A 21,292-nucleotide genomic window follows, 5' to 3' on the forward strand; every position below is an offset into this window, starting at 1 on the left:
AAGGGCCATTTTGCCCCACCTCCTCTGCACCAAGATTTTCCATTTATTTTTTGGAGGTTCTCAAAGTTGGCCACATACAGTTTTAGAGCAAGCAATTATAGAAAGTGGGGAGAAAAAAAGGAAAGAGGAAAGAATTTTTTTTTTCAAAGGAAGAGGAAAAGGTTGTTTGTAAATGCCATTAAGTGGGCAAGGTCATTGTCCCCTTGCCAACACTCTAGGAGTTTCTCTTGCATGGAGTGTGAATTATACTAAATAAAGGGTGCAAATGGCTTACATTGCTCTCTTTGAAGCTCATTAGTCAGATGATTTTTGTCAAAACTCCAGATTTTGATTTTCAGCCAAGTCTTCCTTTTTATGGCCTCTATCCAAAAGAGGCCAGACCCCCCCCCCCCCCCCCAAAATGGCTTAATATTCAGTATGGTTCAGGAAGGCAGAGGTTTTGTGTTATTTTATTTTTTGTTTGTTGTTTGTCTGCCACACCACAGGGATCAGAAGCACTTTCTTACCATTTACTTTATTTTATTTTATTTTATTTTTTTAGGCAATTGGGGTTAAGTGACTTGCCCAGGGTCACACAGCTAGTAAGTGTCAAGTGTTTGGTCAGAGGCTGGACTTGAACTCAGGTCCTCCTGACTTCAGGGCCAGTGCTCTATCCACTGAGCCACCTAGCTGCCCCTTACCATTTACTTTAGCCCAATAATTATTACTGAGTGAGTTGTCAAACCCTAGGAGGTCACAGGAGCTTGAAGAAACTTAACCCTCTTTCACCCACAAAAATTCACTTCTAAGTGAAGACAGAAAGAAGAATGCTCGTACGTAGATCGTGTGATCTCTCTTTGCTTTGACTGATGACATTCAAGCCACCAAGCCACTACACCTTTTACATAATAGCAAATGCATGTAACACTCATGCAAAAAGAGTAGAGTTACTCCCTGAGGGTGTCTGCATAGTTGAATGCTGTGACTTCTGAGAATCAGAAGAGCTTTACTACCATGTCTGGGAAGATGATCTGAAGCAATAAGGAACTCTCAGACCCTGGGTGTGTGCTATCTTATGAACCAAAAGTGTTTGATCTTATCTTGTGAAGGCTTTTCTGATAAATAATGAGGTCCAGAAACCTACAAATGGTTGTTTCAGATTAATTCACTAACATTTGATTATTTACCTAGAGGTCATCCCTGAAGGAGCCTGTGAGGGGGTCTCTAACGCAGAATCCAGTTAATAGCCAGAGATTTTTTTCCTCTAGCTACACTCTAAGTCCAACTTATTCCAACTTATTAATAAAACACATGCTTCTTGGCAAGAACTTGCAAAACCAAGAAATTGTAATATTACCATAAATTGAACTGAGGGAACTTACCACTTAACCAAACCATATGAAATCAGCTTAATTATTGCAGTGTTGATTTCTTTACCCTGATATGTCAAAGAGGAAAAAAACGGAGCAATGTAGACCTAGAGAAGAGCTGATCTTACCTTCTTGGGAAAACGACCTTGCTGTAGGCTGGGGGCTACTTTGGCCATCTCTCTCTTTATCAGAAGGAACTTTCTTTAGAACAGGCGGAAGCAAAGCAACTTTAGGAGAACCAGGGCCAGTTGGAGAATCTGGGACATCCTCTATGGAAATATAAACAGACAAATCAAATTTTTCAACATCTGAGAGCATGAGTCAGGCGACAGAGTGATATGATAAATGACGTAAAAAACAGTGGGTTTTTTTTTTTGGCTTGGGACAAATTTTACATTTCAGCTCAGCATAATAAAACTGGCAAACAATATAGATAAGAATGATACAGATGTGACTCATCCTCAGAGAGGGAACATGACTGGATTTGTAAATTGACCAAGTGTTCCCTTTCGCTCTCAAGTTCAAGAGTGTTTGATTTCTTATATCTAGCATTCACAATCCACTGCCTTCATTTGTTGTCAAATCCAAGGAATGGGGATGCTATATAAATATTATGATCATAAGAGTGACCTGAAAGCAGTGATTTTATCATGCTGTTTTAATGAGAAAAAAAAAGATTGTCTTTGCACACCAACCAGTGAAAGAAAGTAACTCCCTGACTCGTTTTTCTACCTTCTCTATATGCTGGACAACCCAGGGCAACTTTACTAATCCTACTTTCTCACTGTGAGGAATTTTCCAACTTATTTGGAAGACAAATAGAGTAAATCTAGGCTGAAATTTAATGATGTTCAACAGAATTTGCCCTAGGAGATCATAAATGTACCACTTTCCTCCCACCTGTGATTATTTTGGTTCTGCACATTGGGTTTTGGAAGGGATTAATGGGCTATAGCGGCTTAGTAAAATTGACCAAGTTGGCTACTGTATATGAGAGAAATATAGGGAAGAGTAGAAGATTGAAAGCGGGGCTATGGGATGGTAGTACTTTCTAGATTACACAAATGCTGTGTTGCATATTGGTTGGTAAACATACAATTCACTGTGTTAACCGCTACACACACACACACACACACATACACACACGCATGCACGCACACTCATATACATATATACATGTATACATATATATGAATACACACATTCACATATATGTGCATGTAAATTTATTTTTTGCAATACCATACATATTTACTCTGCTTGTTCAGTGGGGTAGAGAGTTCTGCCTGTTTAAGATGTTTGCTTGTTGGGGCATGTGGGAAACAGCGTAGTACGAGGAGAAGAAGGCTAAGATATAGGGGAAAGATAAGGAATAAATCAAATTGGTTTCTACGCAAGTAGGTGGTGTGGGGAACAGAGCACTGAGCCTCGAGTCAGGAAGATCTGAGTTCACCTCTGACCTCAGATACAGACCAGCGGTGTGACCTTGGGCAAGTCACTTAACTTATTTCTGCCCCAGTTTCCTCAAGTACAAAATAGGTGTAATAATAGCACCTATGTTCCAGGGTGTTGTGTGGATCAAATGAGAATATTGTCAGGTATTTAGCAAAGGGCCTGGCACATAGCTGGTGAGTAATAAATGCTTGTTTCCTTCCTCCTAATGTGTCCTAAATTTTCTCTACCATCACAATCTGAAGACACTTCACCTATTCTAGACTGGATGTGGAGTGTTCACTGACCTGAGATTAAGACAAAAATAAATTATTCTCCCTGTTCTTGAATTGCACAGTCACAAATCACAACTTTGTTCCAAGCGTTTGCATGCATGTTATGATGACAGATGGTAGCCATACAAAATGTAAGAAGAACAAGTTTAATGTGAAGCGAGGCTATATACTTTTATGAATTCTCTGTAATTTCCATGGCATCTGATAGGATTCATGTGATTTCTCTTTGTACCCTCACTGGACATATTATCTATGAGTCATATTTAGTCATCACACTTCTAGACAATAAATCAAATTTAAGAGACCAATTCAATTCTCCAAGGTCCCTTCCTGTCTCTGATGCTTACTGCCTGTGTGGCTCACAGATTTAAAGCTGGATGGGACTCAGGAGGCCATCATGTTCAATGTCCTCATTTTACAGATGGAGAAACCGTGGCCTGTAAAAGTTAGGTCGTTTGCCTATAATAAGTGGCAGAACTAGGATCTGACTCCAGGTTCTTGGAAGCCAAATGCTATGTCTTTCACCACTGTACCATGATACCTACTTCTATGATGCACATTTCTCAGAGGTTCCAGTTTCTCCTGCTTATAAGAACCACCAATATCTCCATCATATTTTGATTCACCGGCAAGTGAAGTCTCTTACCAGGACGAGAGGCTGTTCTTGGTTTTTGTGGGACTGTGGGTCGTGCTGCCAAGGCAGGTTTGGGCGACTGAAGAAGGGGTTTGGGACTGGTAGGTGTATTGGAAGAACTCCGAGGTCTTATACCGACTTCCGCCTTGGAGTCTATTTTAGTGTTTTTCTCTGGTGTTATTGCAATGGAGTCCCCTTTATTTGCAGTAAAACGGTTCTCTGGAAGACCTGGATGCAATTTGGGTACTAGAAAGCAAACAGATACATGCTACATAAAATTCCAGAACAACTGGTTGTAGTGGGATAGAGTCAAGAATTTGAAGTCAAGTAATGTTTTCCCAAACACATACACATATTTGTATATACATTTACATATCAAATCTAGAAGTGATATTTTCAACAATTACCGTAAGAAACTTGGTCCATTCAACGCAGCTAATTTGGTGTCATTTTTAATCCTGGATATTATTTTCTATCAGATTCTAAAGCCTGAAAAGCTTTACAAAAAAGCAACTAAGGGGGCAGTTGGGTGGTCCAGAGGATAGAGCTCCAGCCTTGGAATCAGGAAGATCTGAGTTCAAATCTGGCCTCAGACACTTGACACTTACTAGTTGTGTGACCTTGAGCAAGTCACTTAACCCCAACTGCTTCACCAAAAAGCAAAAAAAGCAAAAAGCAACTGACTTCCTGATAGTGCTATTCTACATACATCAATTCACTCAATTAACAGGCTGTTTAATAATTATACAAATTTAAGATTATATTTATTGCACACCATATTTTAAAATCTTTTTTTCCCTTGTTCTATGGTAATAAAATAATTCATGAATACAAAAATTACCATTATGGACAATTATATTATACATTATATTATATATATAATATATATTATATATTATATTATATATTATACTAGTAGTCCTGTTTATGAATCTTGGGATGAATGAAGTAATGGGGGGATGTGGGAGGAATCTTTCAACATACTTTTTGGAAGTCAAGGCCTTTAGATTGAAATAGTCTTTTACAAAAACTCCAATACAGCTGCATCCTAACATTTGCATTGCATTATCACAATAGGATGTAAGCTCTATAAGGGCAGGCACAATTTCATTTTTGCCTTTCTGTCTCTAGTGTCTTGCACAGAAGCTGGCAAACAATAGGTACTTAATGAAATGTTTGATTGATTGATGTAGGAATACTAAGCATCAGCATTATCATAGCAATACTGAATTTCCAGTGTGTATCATATTTGAATGCTTTCCATCTTAGGTATGTTATTGCTCTGTTTAAATAACTCATGACACAGGAATTGAGGAAATGTATTGAAGTAAAATAAAATCTACCTCTCAAAAATCTGGTAAAAAGGTAACGTTCAGAAAGAAATATCATCCCTGCATCAGAGAAGAGGCAAAAAGAGCAAAGCTCATTGGGAAAGATGTATGGTCCTTGGAAGGGTTGGGAGGTTATGAGACCAAAAGAAATTTCCTATGATGCTATAAGATGGAACACAAGCACCCAAAGGCTTATGTCCTGCATTTTTGACCATTAGCACCCGTTCTTTCGTGCCCTTACCACGACAGATAAGGGTAAAGGTTCTTCCTAATAAGAAAAAGAAAGCCTAATTTACCTGCTCCACTCCCATCTGATCGTTCTGTGTTGCTCAAAGCAGTAGCAGAAACATCCTGGGGAGAGGCTTCATTCCCAAGCTTCTAGAAAAATACAAGAATCCCCCATCCCCACCCCAACAGAGTTACTTAGTGAAGTTAAAGATGAAAAAACAAAACAAAACAAAACAAAATCATCTTGTTCAGCAACTTGCCACAGAGCAGAAAACAGATATCCTACAGCATTTTGCCAAATTCCTCTCTGCCCTTTTTGAACATCTCTTAAAAACCTGTCCCACTTTGGCTCTCAAAAGTGCCCTCACAAGGCAATATTCCTGTGAAGACAAAAAAAGTAAGATGTGAAATCTATTTAAAAAAAATTTTTTGGACTTGATATGAAATTTTGTTAGTGTGAGGAAATGCCCTCTCCCAATGCAGATCAGCAACTGTTGTGTAGTTGAGACTCTTAGATTGAACTTGAGGGCACTGAGAAGTTAAATGATTTGCCCAGAGTCAGTTGGTATATATCAGAAGCAGAACTCAAACCCAGATCTTCTTGATTCTGGGACCAAATCTCTTATCTACTACATCACACTATCTCTCATATAGGTTTAGAATATGTGGGGTTTGGGATCCTTGATGTTAACAGTAGTGGGTAAATCTACATACCTTCTACTACCCAAGAGACCTCACATCTGGTGGTGACAGGTGAAACAAGGTGGGATTTGTTGAGGGTGAGGGGGGAAGGAGGGGAATAACATGATGATGGAGCAAAGGCAGTAACCTAAGTGAACTCTCCCAACATTCCCTTCCAAAAAAACTTTAAAATGACGCCTCGACTCAAGTTTTGGAGCAGCAGGGATATATCAGGGATATTTTTCCAGCCTAAAACAACTTAGGAGGTTGGCAAGAGAGGTCTGTGACCCTGGGGTGGGCACTGGCCCAAATCACAAAAGGCAGCAGCAGCAGCACCAGAGGCAGCCTTGGTGGGAGCTGTGACAGTGATGGCAGCAGCTTTGGGAGTTCTCAGTTCAGAGATGGTAATGGGGGTCAGATAATTCATCAGAAAGAAATCACAGGAAACCCTTTGCTGGCATTGGGTAAATCTAGGACAGGTTGGAAACTCTACTACCCATTTGCAGTTCTGGGTCACAATTTCAGGGTGCAGCATAGCACTAGTGATCGCTCACAAGGGGAGCAGGGGACCCGGTCACAGTTCCAAGGCAGACAGGAGCACTAGCATTTGCAGCTACAGGACGGTATAAGGGACATGGTCACAGTTCCAAGGTCAAAAGGCGTACTAGTGCTTGCAGTTGCAGAGGAACAGGGGCCCTTCCTGGGTAAAAGACTGAGTGAAGACCAGAAGAGCAGTGACCATTCCTCTTCCCATATCACACCACCTTGGAAGCACCCAAAACTTGTAAATTCCCAGAATTAGCCCTGAAAACAGCAGCATGAAAAAGCTTGAAGTTTGGGATGGTACTTCTGCACCTCCCGGTGAACAAAGTCCAACTTCAAACATAAACTCAAAGTCAAGAAATGCACTGGGGAAATGAGCAAACAACAAAAATAGAACTTGACCAAAAAAGCTACTAAAGTTTCAGGTAAGACCAAGATACAAACTCAGAAGAAAACTACAATGTGAAAACAGCTACAACCAAAACCTCAAAGAAAAATGCTAATTGGACCCAAGCTCAACAAGTATGCCTGGAAAAGTTAAAGCAAGAGATAAAAGTGGTAGAGGAAAAATTGGGAAAAGAAATGAGAATGAAGCAAGAAAATTATGAAAAGAGAATTAACAGTTTGTCAAAAAGTCACAAAATTTATCTGAAGAAAAGAACTCCTTAAAAAGCCAAATAGACCAAATGGAAAAAAAAGGTTCAAAAATTCACTGAAGAAAAGGTGGGCTTTGTGGCCTCAACAGTATTTCTTGCTAAATCCAGTATTTCTGCACTAGACTCTACTGTGCAGAAAGAATATATAGCTAGAAAAAAAGGCCCTGCTTTCTGGGATCATGTGTTCTGAATGTCCTGGAAGCTCTATAGAGAAAAAGAAAGACATTTCCTCTATTATTTTTGGTTGCAAAAAATTGCTAGACAGAACTTGGATTCTGCTTAAATTTAAGAAAAAAAAACAAAAAGCTTTGCATGTGGAATAGAATTTTTAAATACCAGAGTAGATGGAGAAGAAGTCAAATTTTCTAATTCAATTCCTTTCATGTTACTGGCATTGAATGCTTCTACTTTAAACTGGTTGGGGGGGAGGGTGTAGAGAGAGCAATCACCTTGTAGCTAATAATCCTATGAATCAATCGATCTCCTGGCCAGTGGATTGCACAAAAACAGAAAAAAACCCCACAATTTCTTCCCATCTGCCATGAAGAGTTTTAATTATTGAAAAGATATGACACAAAATTTCTGTATTTTTATAATTATTCTCAATGATCCCATCCAGTAAGATGATCCATAGCCTTACTTAGACACAAAAATGAGAAAGAGAGTTAGGCTAAGAGCAATCCCTGATGCTCACATAGGCTTTGATAAGCTCATCCAAAGATGTCAGCAGGCTCAGCCTTCAAATGGCTCATCCTGACAATGTAAGCATCCTGGAGAAACCCTTCCTAGGACCCTAAAAGGCATATGGTTATTACTAATTCCTAACTCTGAAATCTGTTTGTAAGCAAAAGATTCACTTTTATTTGAAGAGCAAGCTAATTTTCTTTTAAAAATAAGCTGTTTATGATTAATTTATTATATTTATTATCAAACTGCCAATGTCATTGGGTCCCCAAATATAATTGAGGCCAGTCAGATCCAAATGGTATGAATTCCAAGAATATTTGTTCTGCCTCAATGAAAAATCCATGAAAGACTAAAACAGACCCAATTTTAATGGTGATAGGGACTGGGTTTATGATTTCGTTGGTACAGGGAATTCCTGAAGTAAGATATTCCCTAGATTTAGGGTATTTCCAAGAGAACTGAGAGGTTAAGTGATTTACCCAGGGTCACATATCAGAGGCAGGCCTTTATCTATTATGCTGTTTCTCTTAGTGAAGGCTTTATGATATACTTCAGATCGATACCCACAGGAAATTGTACATAGGCACTGCAAAAGGACTAGGCATGTGGTTTAATCCCAGTGGAAGTAGCTCAATAAAAGGAAACGTATTAAAAGCAGTTGAGTGGTATCTTTACATCTTTACATAAACATCTTCAGGGATTATAGTAGTCAATTCTGGGCTTTGCATTTTTAGAAAGGACGTCGGTAAGCTGGATATTATTAAGAGCAGGACAACCAAGATGTTGAAGAGTCTGGCGATCAGCCTATACGAGGATTGTTTGAGGAAAGAGGGATGTTTCATGTGGAAAAGTAAAGACTTAGGGGAACGTGAAAGCTAGCTCTCTTCATGTGTTAGAAGGACTGTCACTTGGAAGAGGGATTAGATATGATCTATGTGGCTTCAGGGGGTATTAAAAGGAATAGTAGGAAGACATTTCAAAGAGGCTGATTTAGGCTTGAAGGAAGGAAGACCTTCCAAACAACCAGAACTTGCTGAAAATAGAATGGGCTGACTCCAGAAGCAGTGGGTCACCACTTAATGAAATTTTTAAGCAGAAACCAGATGAATCCTTGGTTAAGTATGTTGCAGAGAAAGATCTTGTTCAGATGACAGGTTTTCAAATCTGAGTTTTAAGAACTTCCAGGAAGCTATGGAGTAGACAGGAACATAAGTAAGCTAGAACATAATGAGTTTAACTAACCCCTTGGTTCCCAATGCTCATGTCCGAATGTCTTAGGATTATAAATTGTAAGTTTACAAAAGGCACATAGGCAGTTAACATTAAAAAAAAAAGCATATAAACATTGATCTTGGAATGATTATCCACCTTCATATTGTTTTCGTTTCTAGATTTTTCTCCAAAGAATTAAGATTATTAAAATGTTAAGGATTGATTCTTAGAAGAGTGGGGGATAATTCAGTCTTGATAATGATTGTATTTAGCCCTGAATCAAATTAAGTTTTATGATTGCTTATACTTACATTGCACTTTACACAGTTCTACACATATTGTGAACATTAAAACTGGATATGTAACCACTGAGCATCTGGTAATTTGTACCTCAAATCATTAGTTAACTGACAGGTGCTGTTCTCTGCAAAATTTTTTAATGTTTTTAGACATATGTCTTAAGTATGAATAATGCCTAATTAAATATTTATGCAAGTGGAGGATGAAACTTATTTTTTTCATTAGTATATCTAAAAACAGCTTTAAGTTTCCAATGTCTTCAGCTTAAGACAACAACAATAATATTAAGATTTAGAAATAGTTGATTTTAAGTTGTTGGTGAATATGCTAATGTAGATTTCCTTAGTTATTACTAATGTAGATTTTCCTTAATTATGAATAGGTATGGCTTAACATCTGTTCATCCAACTCTTAAATATTAAGTTCTGCAAACACTAGATGGAGCCAAGAGATCATCAGTATGAGCCTTATGCAAACACAAATACCAATTCATATTTATTTTGTAGCTTTAAGGCATTTACACATCAGAAACTATATGAAAACAAAACCAGCATTTGCCATTTTTCCATCCAAAGTGCAGCTGTTCATCATTAGTGGCTGTGATGAAACAGGAGCAGCTTGTGAGTGAAAACAGTAAATGTCTTCTTATCTTAAAGAAATGTATGTGAATAGATGAGAATTCAGGCAGCATCTTGGCTATCTGACCCAGGATACTCATGCATTCAAGGGATTATTTGTTCAGAATTCTGATCGATCTGGAGACACGTGGTATCATTCCTGTTATTGTCTGCAGAATGCACCACCATTTAGGAGACATGGTGATTATTTGAGAGTGACTTTAGTTGAACTATTCACTGAGCTGTACCAGTTTATAATACTAGCTTGAATTTGTATATAACACTTTACAGTTATACAATTATTTCAGTGGTAGAGCTGGGATGCAAACCCAGGTTTTCTGATGATAAGGTCTTTCCACTGCACTACATACTTATTTTATTCTGATATTTTAAGTCAAGTAGAAGGAATTTCTTCTTTGGCAGAAACCAGTCCCTCCTGTGCCCTCAAAAACAAAACAAAACAAAACAAATAAAAAACCCAAAGCTTCAAGTCAGTGACATTGCTAATATAAAATCCAAAACCTCTGACATTGGATTGAGTTATCTCAACTACCAAAAAGGGACTCAATACTTTTAGTAATCAGAGAAAAGGACAGAACATCTCCTTCTCTTCCCACTCCCTAAAAAACATCAAAGAGAAGTGAAATAATTATTGTTTTAACCTAGTTTTTTGGAACACTTAGTACTTGTAGATTTTATTCAGAGATTTTTCTGGTCAACATGGGAATTATGAGAAAAAATTTAAAAGAACAGTAATAATTCAGTGGTCAGGCATTTGATTAATCCCAGTACCAAATTACCTTAACTTCTTTTTTTCTCTTTTTGGTTTTTGAAATCCATGGGAGTACAAAGCAGTTTTTATGTTTAAGACAGAGAGGAAATGTCAAAATGGCTGAAAAGCAGATTTTTACTTTGATATTATAATTGCTTGGTTTCAACCATCTCTTACATTACACTCCATCTCCAATAACCATTAAAGTCCCATCTGAGATCTTCATAAGAAGGCCTGATTGACATCTGTAAGATTCTTTTCCCAGGACTTAAGCATGTCCACAAAGAATAGGATTCTCATATCACAGACAAAACACATTCCCTTGTGAAAATGCCCATATATTACATGCTGCTGATCTATTAAGACCATACCTGTGGACCTTTGGGACTTTTTCAGTTCAGTGCTCCTTCTTTATTTAAAAGAAGTCTGCAATCAAAATCTAGAATAGGCATTAAGGGCCTGCATAGCTCTTTAGTTTATGGATTCATAATTAACGATTATTTCTGTATTTTTCCTCTCCCTTCAGCCTTCTACTGTCAAAAAAAAATCAATCAAGGTGAAAGGGTGTCCTCCTTCCCTTACCTTTTGTGCAGAAGCCGCTCTCCTTTCCTGCTTGGCTTTCATTTCTGCTAGCAGGCCACTACCCATCACCTGAACTCCATACCTTCGCCCTCCCTGGGGGCTGCTCTTGCTGTCACTCCGCTCTAGCTTTCCAATTTCCTCCACTTGATTATCCTCAAGTGAGTCCGGTGTTTTTAACTCTTCCGTTCGCTCTGTGCTTCCGTTCTGTTCTGTGGGCTTTACATCCTTCTTGGATGTGTCCATGGCAGGGCTTTTCACTGCCCCTTTTGGGGATGAAGGCTCTTCTGTGACCAGGACAGTTTGAGGGCGCTCAGATTTGGATCGTGATTTGATTAAATTGAGAAAGCCACTTTTCCGAGAATCCCGTTTTTTCTTTTCATCCCCTCCTCCTTCATTTGACTCATGGGAATCTGAGCCTTTTGTGGAATATCTCCTAGAAATCCAACCCAAGACATTAACTCCGAGTTGCTTTGGCTGGTACAGTAGAACCCCACAAGCACAATACAAAACAATGACACTGAAGCTGTTGGTGACATAGCATCTTTACTGAGGACTTAAAAAGGGGGATTTTGATTGGCACACCCGAAGAATAGGGAGCAGTCAGGATCTTCCATCTTTCAGATTATTAAATTGAAGTACAGATGCATTAAGGGATTAAACCAGCCAAGAAAATTGGTGTCTGAACTGAGCCAATAAGCCATGTGTTTTGGTGCTCATTAAAAAAAACAAATCTGAACTCAAACACTGAATAAGATGAACATTTCCATACGAAAAATAGAACTTTTAGAAAGAAAACTATATGTGAAACTATAAACTTGTATTACATATAGCTTGTTTTCCTTTTAAGTATATAACAAATTAAATATTATTGAATTATATTTAATGAATATTCAAAGCTGTCCTACTTGTCTGTTTCTTACTAACCTTCATTTTGTTGTATTCTCTCAAAAATTTAAATCCTTCACTGACTTTCTTTTTATTTTTATTTTTCCCCCCATTTTGGTATCACTGACTCCTGATTTGACTTGGATCTCCTTGGCTTGAATTTCTCCTCCTTCACCTGGTAATCATCTTTTACATTTTGGAACTCCAAAAAAATCGCAGCTCCTGAACTAGCTCAGCTTCTGGTTTCTGCTCACTTGAATTTCACAGTGTAGTGCGAAGAGCACTGAGAAAATTTAAATATAAATTCCATTTCTGCTAATCAACACATCATTAGCTCCTTTGAGACTCAGTTTACTCATCCGCAATGATAGTTGTTTTATTTGCGGTGGTTGTAAGGAAAGTCTTTGTGAAACATTAAGTACTTCATGTGAAGGGGTGTTATCTTATTTATTATTATTATTACACAGGAAGGGATTTCCCTGCTCCTCATCTGGGAACCCCTTGAGCTCTGGTAATCCCTCTAATCCTATACTAACTCTCGAAGATGACTACAATTAATTGTGATAGAATTGCACCTGCTACAACTCCCATCCTTCCCCTGCCCCCAACAATCTCCAGAAGAGTAGAGACCCAGAGACCTTTCTGAGCTGCAGCATACCTGGAACAAAAACCTATGGAAATGGCGCCATTTAACACTCAGCAGGAAGTCAGCTCTTACCTCAGCTAATCATAAAGTCAGCTGATCTAGCTCCTTACAGCACTAAGAATAATTTCCACATTTTTGCCAAGTGAATCTTAACAGTATCCCCACTCTGGTCTAAGTCATTTATGGACCTGATTCACCATGGGTGTACACTGACTCAGATTTTACTCCTAAAGAGACTAGCCACCCAATAGGGCTACTATTTTCTTCACAAAATCTAGTCTCTATTAAATAATGTAGAAAGGCTCCTTTAAGCTCTCAAGAAGAACTGATAATTTTAATCAAATTCACTAGCTTCAGTAGGGGCATGTAACTAGAAATATGCCAATTCTCTCTGTACCTTAGTTCAGAGATTTAACAGGGCATACTTTTGCCCCAGCAAATAAAATTTTGTAGGGTTTGTTGCAATGCCTATCTAATTAGCCAGAGAAGGCATGGCTGGTGACCTACTTGTGCTAATTTGGTTATGTGTGAGCCTTAAGTTCTGCTTTTATTTATGGCTAAAGTAATGGCAGACCATCCAGCCTTCATTAAGCCCACTTGCTAGCAAGAACAATGGGGGAGGGGTGGTGTGAGTGAGAAAGAAATCTATGAGTTGCTATGACTGATTCAGATATGGAATTCTACCATGGCCATACATGGATTGGACTGCCTGACCCTTTGGGTAAGAAGATAGTGAGACCTCCATTTTCACTCATTCCCATACCTGAACATTCCTCATATCCCCTCCCACAGTATTTGTGAACCTTGAGATCTCACTGCCAAATTCTCAGCAGAATATAAGCTCTTTGAGAACATGAACTACTTTTTAATTTGTCTTTGCATCCCTAGTATGTAGTGCAGTTATTTTGTACAGTACATCTAGTGACTCAGCCTCTAACTTGATATACTTGGATCTACACAAGCACTTTGTTGTGGAGAATGACATACACATCATCACCATGGGTGCTGCACCCTCAAGGCTGTAGGACTGTCCTTTATGCCCCAGCCCTTTGTATACTTCTCCCATTAGCTCACTAAGGAAGAGCTACGTGATCAAGGAAGAACTGGCTAATAGTCAAAGTTGTAGGCAAAGAGGCATCATCTTAAGGGGGCAAAGTACCATTAACTGCCCCTGAGAATGGACAATACTCTTTACCTGAAATAATGCTAGATCCAACATTCATGATTTTTCTATTGCCTCTCTGCTCAGACATAGCAACTTACAGACAGATGCGCTGTTACAAAGGCCTAAATATGGACACCTGATGGAACATTTAACCTTGACTATATATTTGCAGCCATTAATCCTCAGTCCAACCTATTAAGAGTCTAACTTTCAGCAACAGGTATGGGATATCTATATGTTTCCTTCTCTTTAAGAGTTGTATTTTGGGGGAGGAAGAACTCTACCTCCAATCACACCTATTTGTCCCCCCAACAAGGCTCAATGATCAGTGCTCCATCTTTCCCGTAATAACTCAGTGGTGAGCCACTGGCCCAAGCCCTTCCAACACAGCACCTAAGTCTTAGGGAAGCCACAGCTTAACTCTGACAGTTATCTGAAGTAGGTGAGGGAGCATCCTTGAGCTATGTGTCAAGAAAAAACTTCCTAACAATTAGAGCTGTCCAAAAATGGAATGGGCAGCCTTGAGAGATAGGGTTTCCCCTCCTTGGTAGTTTTTAAGCAGAGGCTAAATGACGTTGGGGATTCCCTTTGGCCATAGTTTTGATTAGATGGCCATAGATTTTCAACTCTAAAAGTCAGTGATTCTGTGATCTTTCAACAGTATACCCCACCTTCATGTAAAATGTAGACATGCACACTAACTTAACACTAGAAGAGTATATCTGGTACTAACAACTCCTCGCATTATGACATATAACAGCAACATTTTATTATAATTATTCAGTCCACTCTTTGACCCAGAATGGGAAATATGACTTCTACCTTGGGCTTTTTGCTATACTCATTTTTTTTTTGGATAACTACAGCTCCTGTAGACAAGGAGGGTAGTTGGAAGCTATACAAGCTAAATGACAATACATCCTATAAGCAGGTAAAGTGACATACAAACACAAGGTCAACTGTCATTGCCCTTCCAGGAATAGTACCTATATGTCTTTATCCATGGCTGGGTCATGTAACTATAAAGTTACATGTAACTATAAAGTTATATAAAGATACACTGGTGAGGGGTGGGGAAAACATGGAACCTTTGAGCAAAGAGGATTTGATGTGGGTATCTTCCTAAAACTTCAGAAACCAGAAAACCTTAGAAACTGGAGGAAAGGGTGGTAGGCTCCTTATTTATTTATTTATTTTTTAATACAAGTCTTAAGGCCTATTAGCTGAAGTTTTCCTTCTTACACTAAATTCACACTGGGTTCTGCTAGTCTTTGTTATAATGACTTCACCTTGGCTAAAATCTATGGCTTACAAATTCCTCCCCACCATAATTATGGAGGGACAGGGAGAATACATAGTTCAGAATATCCTTGACTCATTAAAATGAAAGGATCCACATTAGTTTCTAGTGTACTGACTAGAGTACAGTCTTATGAAGAGAACATGAAAAGCTACCATATACTATGAATGGCCTGGCACCAAGACAGTCCTTCTAGTAACACTGTTCCAACAAAACCGTCCATCAGGGTCTAGGGAGTTGTGTGGTTTGGAGGAATGGGCCTGAGTTCTTGGCCTTACTAATGCAGCTAAATCAAGAAGGGGTATGGTGGAGATAGCCCATGTTCATATTGACACATTAGTGGAGACTGGTGGTGGGGAACACATACAGCCAGCCAAAAAAAGGTAAAGATATTGATAGACTTAGGTCTTCTCAGCAATGTAAGGATCTAAGACATCTCCAAAAGTCTCATGATGGAAAATGCTATCCATATCCAGAGAAAGAACTATGGAATTTGAATGCAGATCGAAGCATACTATTTGCTCTTTTTTTTCCTTTTGTTTTGTTTCGTTTCCTCTTTCTTGTGGTTCCTTCTACTGGTTCTAATTCTTCCTTACAACATGACTAATGTGAAAATATGTTTAACAGGAATGTATATGTATAGCCTATATCAGATTGTGTGCCATCTTGGGGAGGGAGGTGGAGAGGGAGAGGGAGAAGAATTTAAAACTCAAAAGCTTATGGAAATGATCGTTGATAAATCAAAATAAATTATTTAATAAAAAAAAAAGTAAAGATACAGAAGGACAAGTCAGAAAAAGTCACCTTGATGACCCTCTCCTGATGATGTATTGGAGATTTGGTTATACTTAGGTACTCTGGACAAACTGAGGTATTCCCCCCCACCCCCAAGTCTTTGGTTTATATCTCCTTGAATCCTGATTTATAAATTGATTCCTCTTTTCCTAGCAGATAAGTCTCCTCCTTCCCTGGTACTGGTGAATGCTGAATTTACAAGTATACATTGGCTCCTTTGGGACAAAAGTCAATTCTCTCAAGGCAGCAGTCAGGAATACCACTTAAAAGAGGAAAAGGTCACTCTTGGGGACTTTGAGGGTGCAGAAGACATACTTTGCCTACTTCAGAGCCCCCCCCCCCCCCAGGGCCAGATCTATTTTAAGTATCAAACTGAAAATATCCCATTCTGCATAAAATAATTTAATGAATAATCATTTGGTTAGAAGTTCAATTCCATCATCATTTGGTAATTATTAAGTATACACTCAAGCTGTGTGTCATGTACTGTATTTCCATGGATAAATGCAATAATAGGATCTTCCTGAAATAGTCTGATTACGTAGAAGACATATTTTTACTTTGTTTAATGCATTTATAAATCTTTTACTCAGAGACTATTGGAGGAGATAAAAGTAGAAAAGACAGCACAAAAACCATCATCCAGAGCATAAGGTCAGAAACATCCCTATTAAAGATAATGACATCATTTTACAGAAATGCAAATTCCCATTGAGAGTCAAAACTATATGGATAAAGGCCCATGTTGTCCAGACTGCTACAAAAGAGAAAATCTCTTGTTGGAAAAGCATGATTCTAAGTCATGGTGATACAAAATGCTAATGATCATAGTACTACTAGAGTTTATTAGGGCACTACTGTGCTCTACTATGCATATGGAAATATGATGTTTCTACATCAACCTCTTAGTGAGGTCTGGGCACAACCACTTATACAATGGGCACACACCCCTTTTCATTCATATTCTCCAGCTTAAATTTCATTTCTGAATTTGAAGCCCCAATGATAAAGAATGCATCATAATAAAAAAAGGTTAACAGTATGACTTGGTGAGTGTGTATGTACACATGTCCGCATATTTGCATGGGCAGGCTATCAAACAAATCCATATTCATTTAAATCTATATCAAATAACTTGGTACAAATTATGCTTGAAGACTATTTCGTTTCAAGCTATTATTGTTAATTAAGTAGCTGTACTATTAACTTACCTAAGAAAAAAAAACAAACCTGCCTCAATCATATGAAAATTTGTGGCTAGCTTTGACACTGTGTCATTAATCTTGCTGCCTGTTTGAAAATGTTTATTAGAGTCATGAAATTGCACGGACCTTAGGATCCTCAACACATCCGGCTGTGGGCAAGTGACAATTTGGGTTAAAAATAAACCTATCACCTTCAGCCCCCCGCTGATTTTTATTAAAAACTGCTGAGTCAGCCATCTAATACAGTACTTTATCATTGATGTGAAGAATCCTTGAAGGTGTTCCTCTCAATCTGTAAGTAGTCATCTCTAAGAAAAATCTGTATAACTCTCTCCTCTGCCCCCCCTCTTTGCCCCTTAAAAAAAATCTATCTCAATTCAACTCAACATTGACTAAATGCTTATCATGCACAAGGCATTTAGGTAGGCTTTGGGTAACAGCTACTGCTTTCTAAAACTAAAGATTTGTGTTCCTAGTTCTGAATCCTCTGCTCATTCAACACTTGAAAATATCAGGTTCAATATCCTGTGCAAACGTTAACCTCTTGCTTTGAATACATAAATTCTACTGCCGCCATGAGGTAAGAGCTCCAAGCTTTCCTGTCCTCACTCACTCTCATCCTCCAATTTCCCTCACCCCAGAGTCAATATAACCAGGCAAAAGTTTTCAAATGTGGAGATATCCAGATCTCATTCTGGAGGTTTGCTGCTCAGTCTAATGAATTCCTTGCATATGGTGAGAAAGACTTGTAAAAAAAAAAATATGCTGATAAATTCTGTAGGCTAGGTAGGTTATTCCAAGCTACTGTCAAACATTGGTGAAGAAATTAACATATTTTAATTTGCCTTTTGTAATATATCAAATTTAACTATAATTATCAGTAATTAAAGTCATCCTTGATAAGTGCAATTTTTAAAAACTGCTATAAACTCACTTGGAATCCATTTTAGTTACTTTCTTGGTAAAAAATTCATCTACACCTTCATCCACTCTTCCCATAAGGCCATTTTGTTCTCCATCATGAGGGGCAGGGGTAGCAGCACATACCTGAAAAAAGAAAAATGGCTTCTTGTGAAACACTTTCATTAGCTCAAGCCATACAGGTGACAGACAGACCATGATAAAACCAAGTGCCAAGTTCACTCTTCATACAGAAAACCCACATACCAAATTCTGCTCACTCTTAACTTCATTGGGGCCAGTGATAATGTGCTATGTGACAATATGTCACACAGATAAGCTGAGGGTCGTAAGGGAAATATGTGCTTCTTAGTTGTGTTGGGCACAAAGACGAATGGTCAAATGTTATTAATATCTGGCAAAATGTTATGAATATCAATTATACATGAAGAGCAGAGGGAAAATTGCCTCACTTTTTTTTTTTTGGGTGGTGAGTTTTGCACTCATTGGCTAACAGTTCTTGAAGTGCAGAGAAGCAACTTTGCTCAATCAAAAGCAATGCTATTGAGCAAGATGGACCCAATTGAGGTAAGATAGGATAAATTTGTAATGGCTCAATCAGAATGTTTTCATGACCTCCTCTAGCAGCACTCAGCAGCTTGGGAATAGAAGGGGGAAAGGCAAATGGTAGGGAAAAGCTGAGGGAGGATCACTAGGGCATGAACAGAGGAGAGACAGATCTTTTAAGAATGAAGGATGGTGACTTACTCAATTGGTTAACTATTTAGTCAAGAACATGAAGTGATCCTCAGAATAATGATGCTATAGACTGGCATATAGGGAGATATTGAAAAACCAGAGTTTGATGTAAGAACAAAACAGGAGGTTCAGAGGATTGAGATAGTTCTCAATTCTTAAATAAGATAATATTTGTAAAGCATTTAGCACAATGCCTGGCACATAGTAGGTTCTTAATAAATACTTATTTCCTTTCCTATTTCCAATGTAATTCAGTTCCATTAAGCAAACATTTGGTAACTCTCTAGATGAAATAGGCCCTGATCTCAAGGAGCTTTCATTCAATTGGGGAAATAGCACATGTACACAGATAAAACACATAATTTGAGGAGGGAATGCATTAACAAATGGAAAGGAGATCTTTGAACATAAGGATTCTTAATGCAGAATTGAGGAGAGATTACATTTTAGGGATGGTGATAGCTTGTATAAATTCACAGGAAGTAGGAGATAGAATTCAGGGAATAACTGGCATTACAGCTTGGCTAAAACAGAAAGTATGAATGGGAATAATGTGAGATAAGACTGTAAAGGTAAAGTTAGATCCAGGACATGGGGAAGCTTAAATGCTTGGCTGAAGAATGAGTATTTTACCCTAAAGGCGATGGGAAATGACTGAAGGCTTTTGGACATGAGAATGACATGGTCATAATTGTGCCTTGGAAAGATAATTTTGGCAGTTTATTGGAGAATAGAGCAAAGAACCTGGAAGTCAGTAATTCAATTTGGAGCCTTTTATAGTAAATAAGGCGATGAGAGGCTGAACTGAAGTTATTATTATGTGAGTAGAGAGAAGGGAAGGTATTTGAGAGACACTATGGAAGTAGAACTAATGAGATTGAATATGTAGGTTGATTGGAGATGAAAACACCAATGACAACTGAGGCTGTGAACATGGGTGATAGGTAGGATATTAGCATCTTCAAAAAAAACATAGAAACTTAGAGCAAAGGCAGGAGGAAAGTAAAAGGTTCTGTTTTAAACACGTTTAGATCCTTTCGGGACATCGGATGTCCCAAGGTGATGTTTAGCAGGAAGTGGGTGATGCAGGACTACTACACAAGAAGGAAGGCAGAGCTAGGCATGTCTATTTGGGAGTAACCTGCACAGACACAGTAACTGAACTCAACAGGAGAGATGAGGCAGTCAACTGTGATCAGAAAGGGGAATTCCAGCCAATGTCACAAGGTCTCTGAGAATATTTCCAAAGTGCTCTTGAACCAAGAAACTGCCACAGTTTACTTCAGAACAGAACAACAGAATCAACTATACAGAACCTATATTCTGCAGTCTAATTACCAATCTTTCTGTGGGCCAAGGATTTAAGTGCAGGGATACTTAAGTCATTTTATGAACAAATTAGAGTTTTAATAGTCCTTGAGAGGGAGGGAGACAAAGAGAATCATCCGGAAGCATACTATAATGTCGGTTATTGTTTTTTCACCATGAGTGATAACAGCTCACTTCACATTATCTTTTAAAAAAATAAACTGCAAGTGTCCTCCAAAAAGATGCATTCAAATGAATCAAACGAACTTTAAAAAAGCATTTTTTTTTTAGCTGTGCCAGTGACATTCAGGTTAAGATGGGAAGGGGTAAGGTAGATTGAAGAACCTGCCAATTATCAGCTATCTTCAAGTGGATTATGTTCTACATTAATAACCTGAAGTGACACAGGGTCTTTTCCACTTCTAAGCCAAGAGTTCTAAACTTTTTTTGGTCATAGATTCTTTTAGCAGTCTGGTGAAGACCATGCATAAAATGTATACTATTACAAAGGAAAACAATGACATTGAAATAGTTGCCAAAATACATATTTTTAGATAAGTTCATGGACCCTAGATTAAGAATCCCTTCAATGGAGAGCAACAAAAGCAGATCCAGACTAAGACAGTCATGGTTGGATATGAAAAGGGAAGTGGGATTTTTGCATATATGTATATCTTTTCTGATTTTACAAAGTGAAACATAAATGACTTCTTCTTTAATATTTAGCAAATCTTTTCACTCCTAAACATCAAAGGGCAACTCTAGACATGGTTTTTGTGTCTCCAGAGATTTAAACTGTTCTCAGGCACTCTATCTTGGCTCTAAACTGCAGTAAGTTTTATACCCCTCAGTTTTTAAAACGTGTTTGGAAGCACTAATGTATGTTCATTAATTTGCTGTGGATCTAGCCTTTGGCCATTACTTCTCTATCCTACCTAAACCCTACATTTTAACTCTTTGTGAAATATCTTGTTCATATCACATTCCAGAGGTGAAAAAAGAGATGGTAC

At 38.2% G+C, this 21,292-nt stretch overlaps 1 protein-coding gene across 1 annotated transcript in view; it reads right to left on the reverse strand.

Annotated features, from left to right (window-relative positions):
- The window catches only part of CARMIL1 (capping protein regulator and myosin 1 linker 1), a 366,062-nt gene that overhangs the window by 11,395 nt on the left and 333,375 nt on the right, over positions 1-21,292 (reverse strand). Inside the window, 5 exon segments of the mRNA XM_027852377.1 lie at positions 1,478-1,618; positions 3,723-3,956; positions 5,338-5,419; positions 11,320-11,752; positions 18,250-18,362. Of these exon segments, the coding sequence (XP_027708178.1) occupies positions 1,478-1,618; positions 3,723-3,956; positions 5,338-5,419; positions 11,320-11,752; positions 18,250-18,362 (1,003 nt within the window).

This window comes from Vombatus ursinus, unplaced genomic scaffold (genome assembly GCF_900497805.2).
Source record: "Vombatus ursinus unplaced genomic scaffold, bare-nosed wombat genome assembly UNPS02009573.1, whole genome shotgun sequence".
Lineage (NCBI taxonomy): Eukaryota > Metazoa > Chordata > Mammalia > Diprotodontia > Vombatidae > Vombatus > Vombatus ursinus.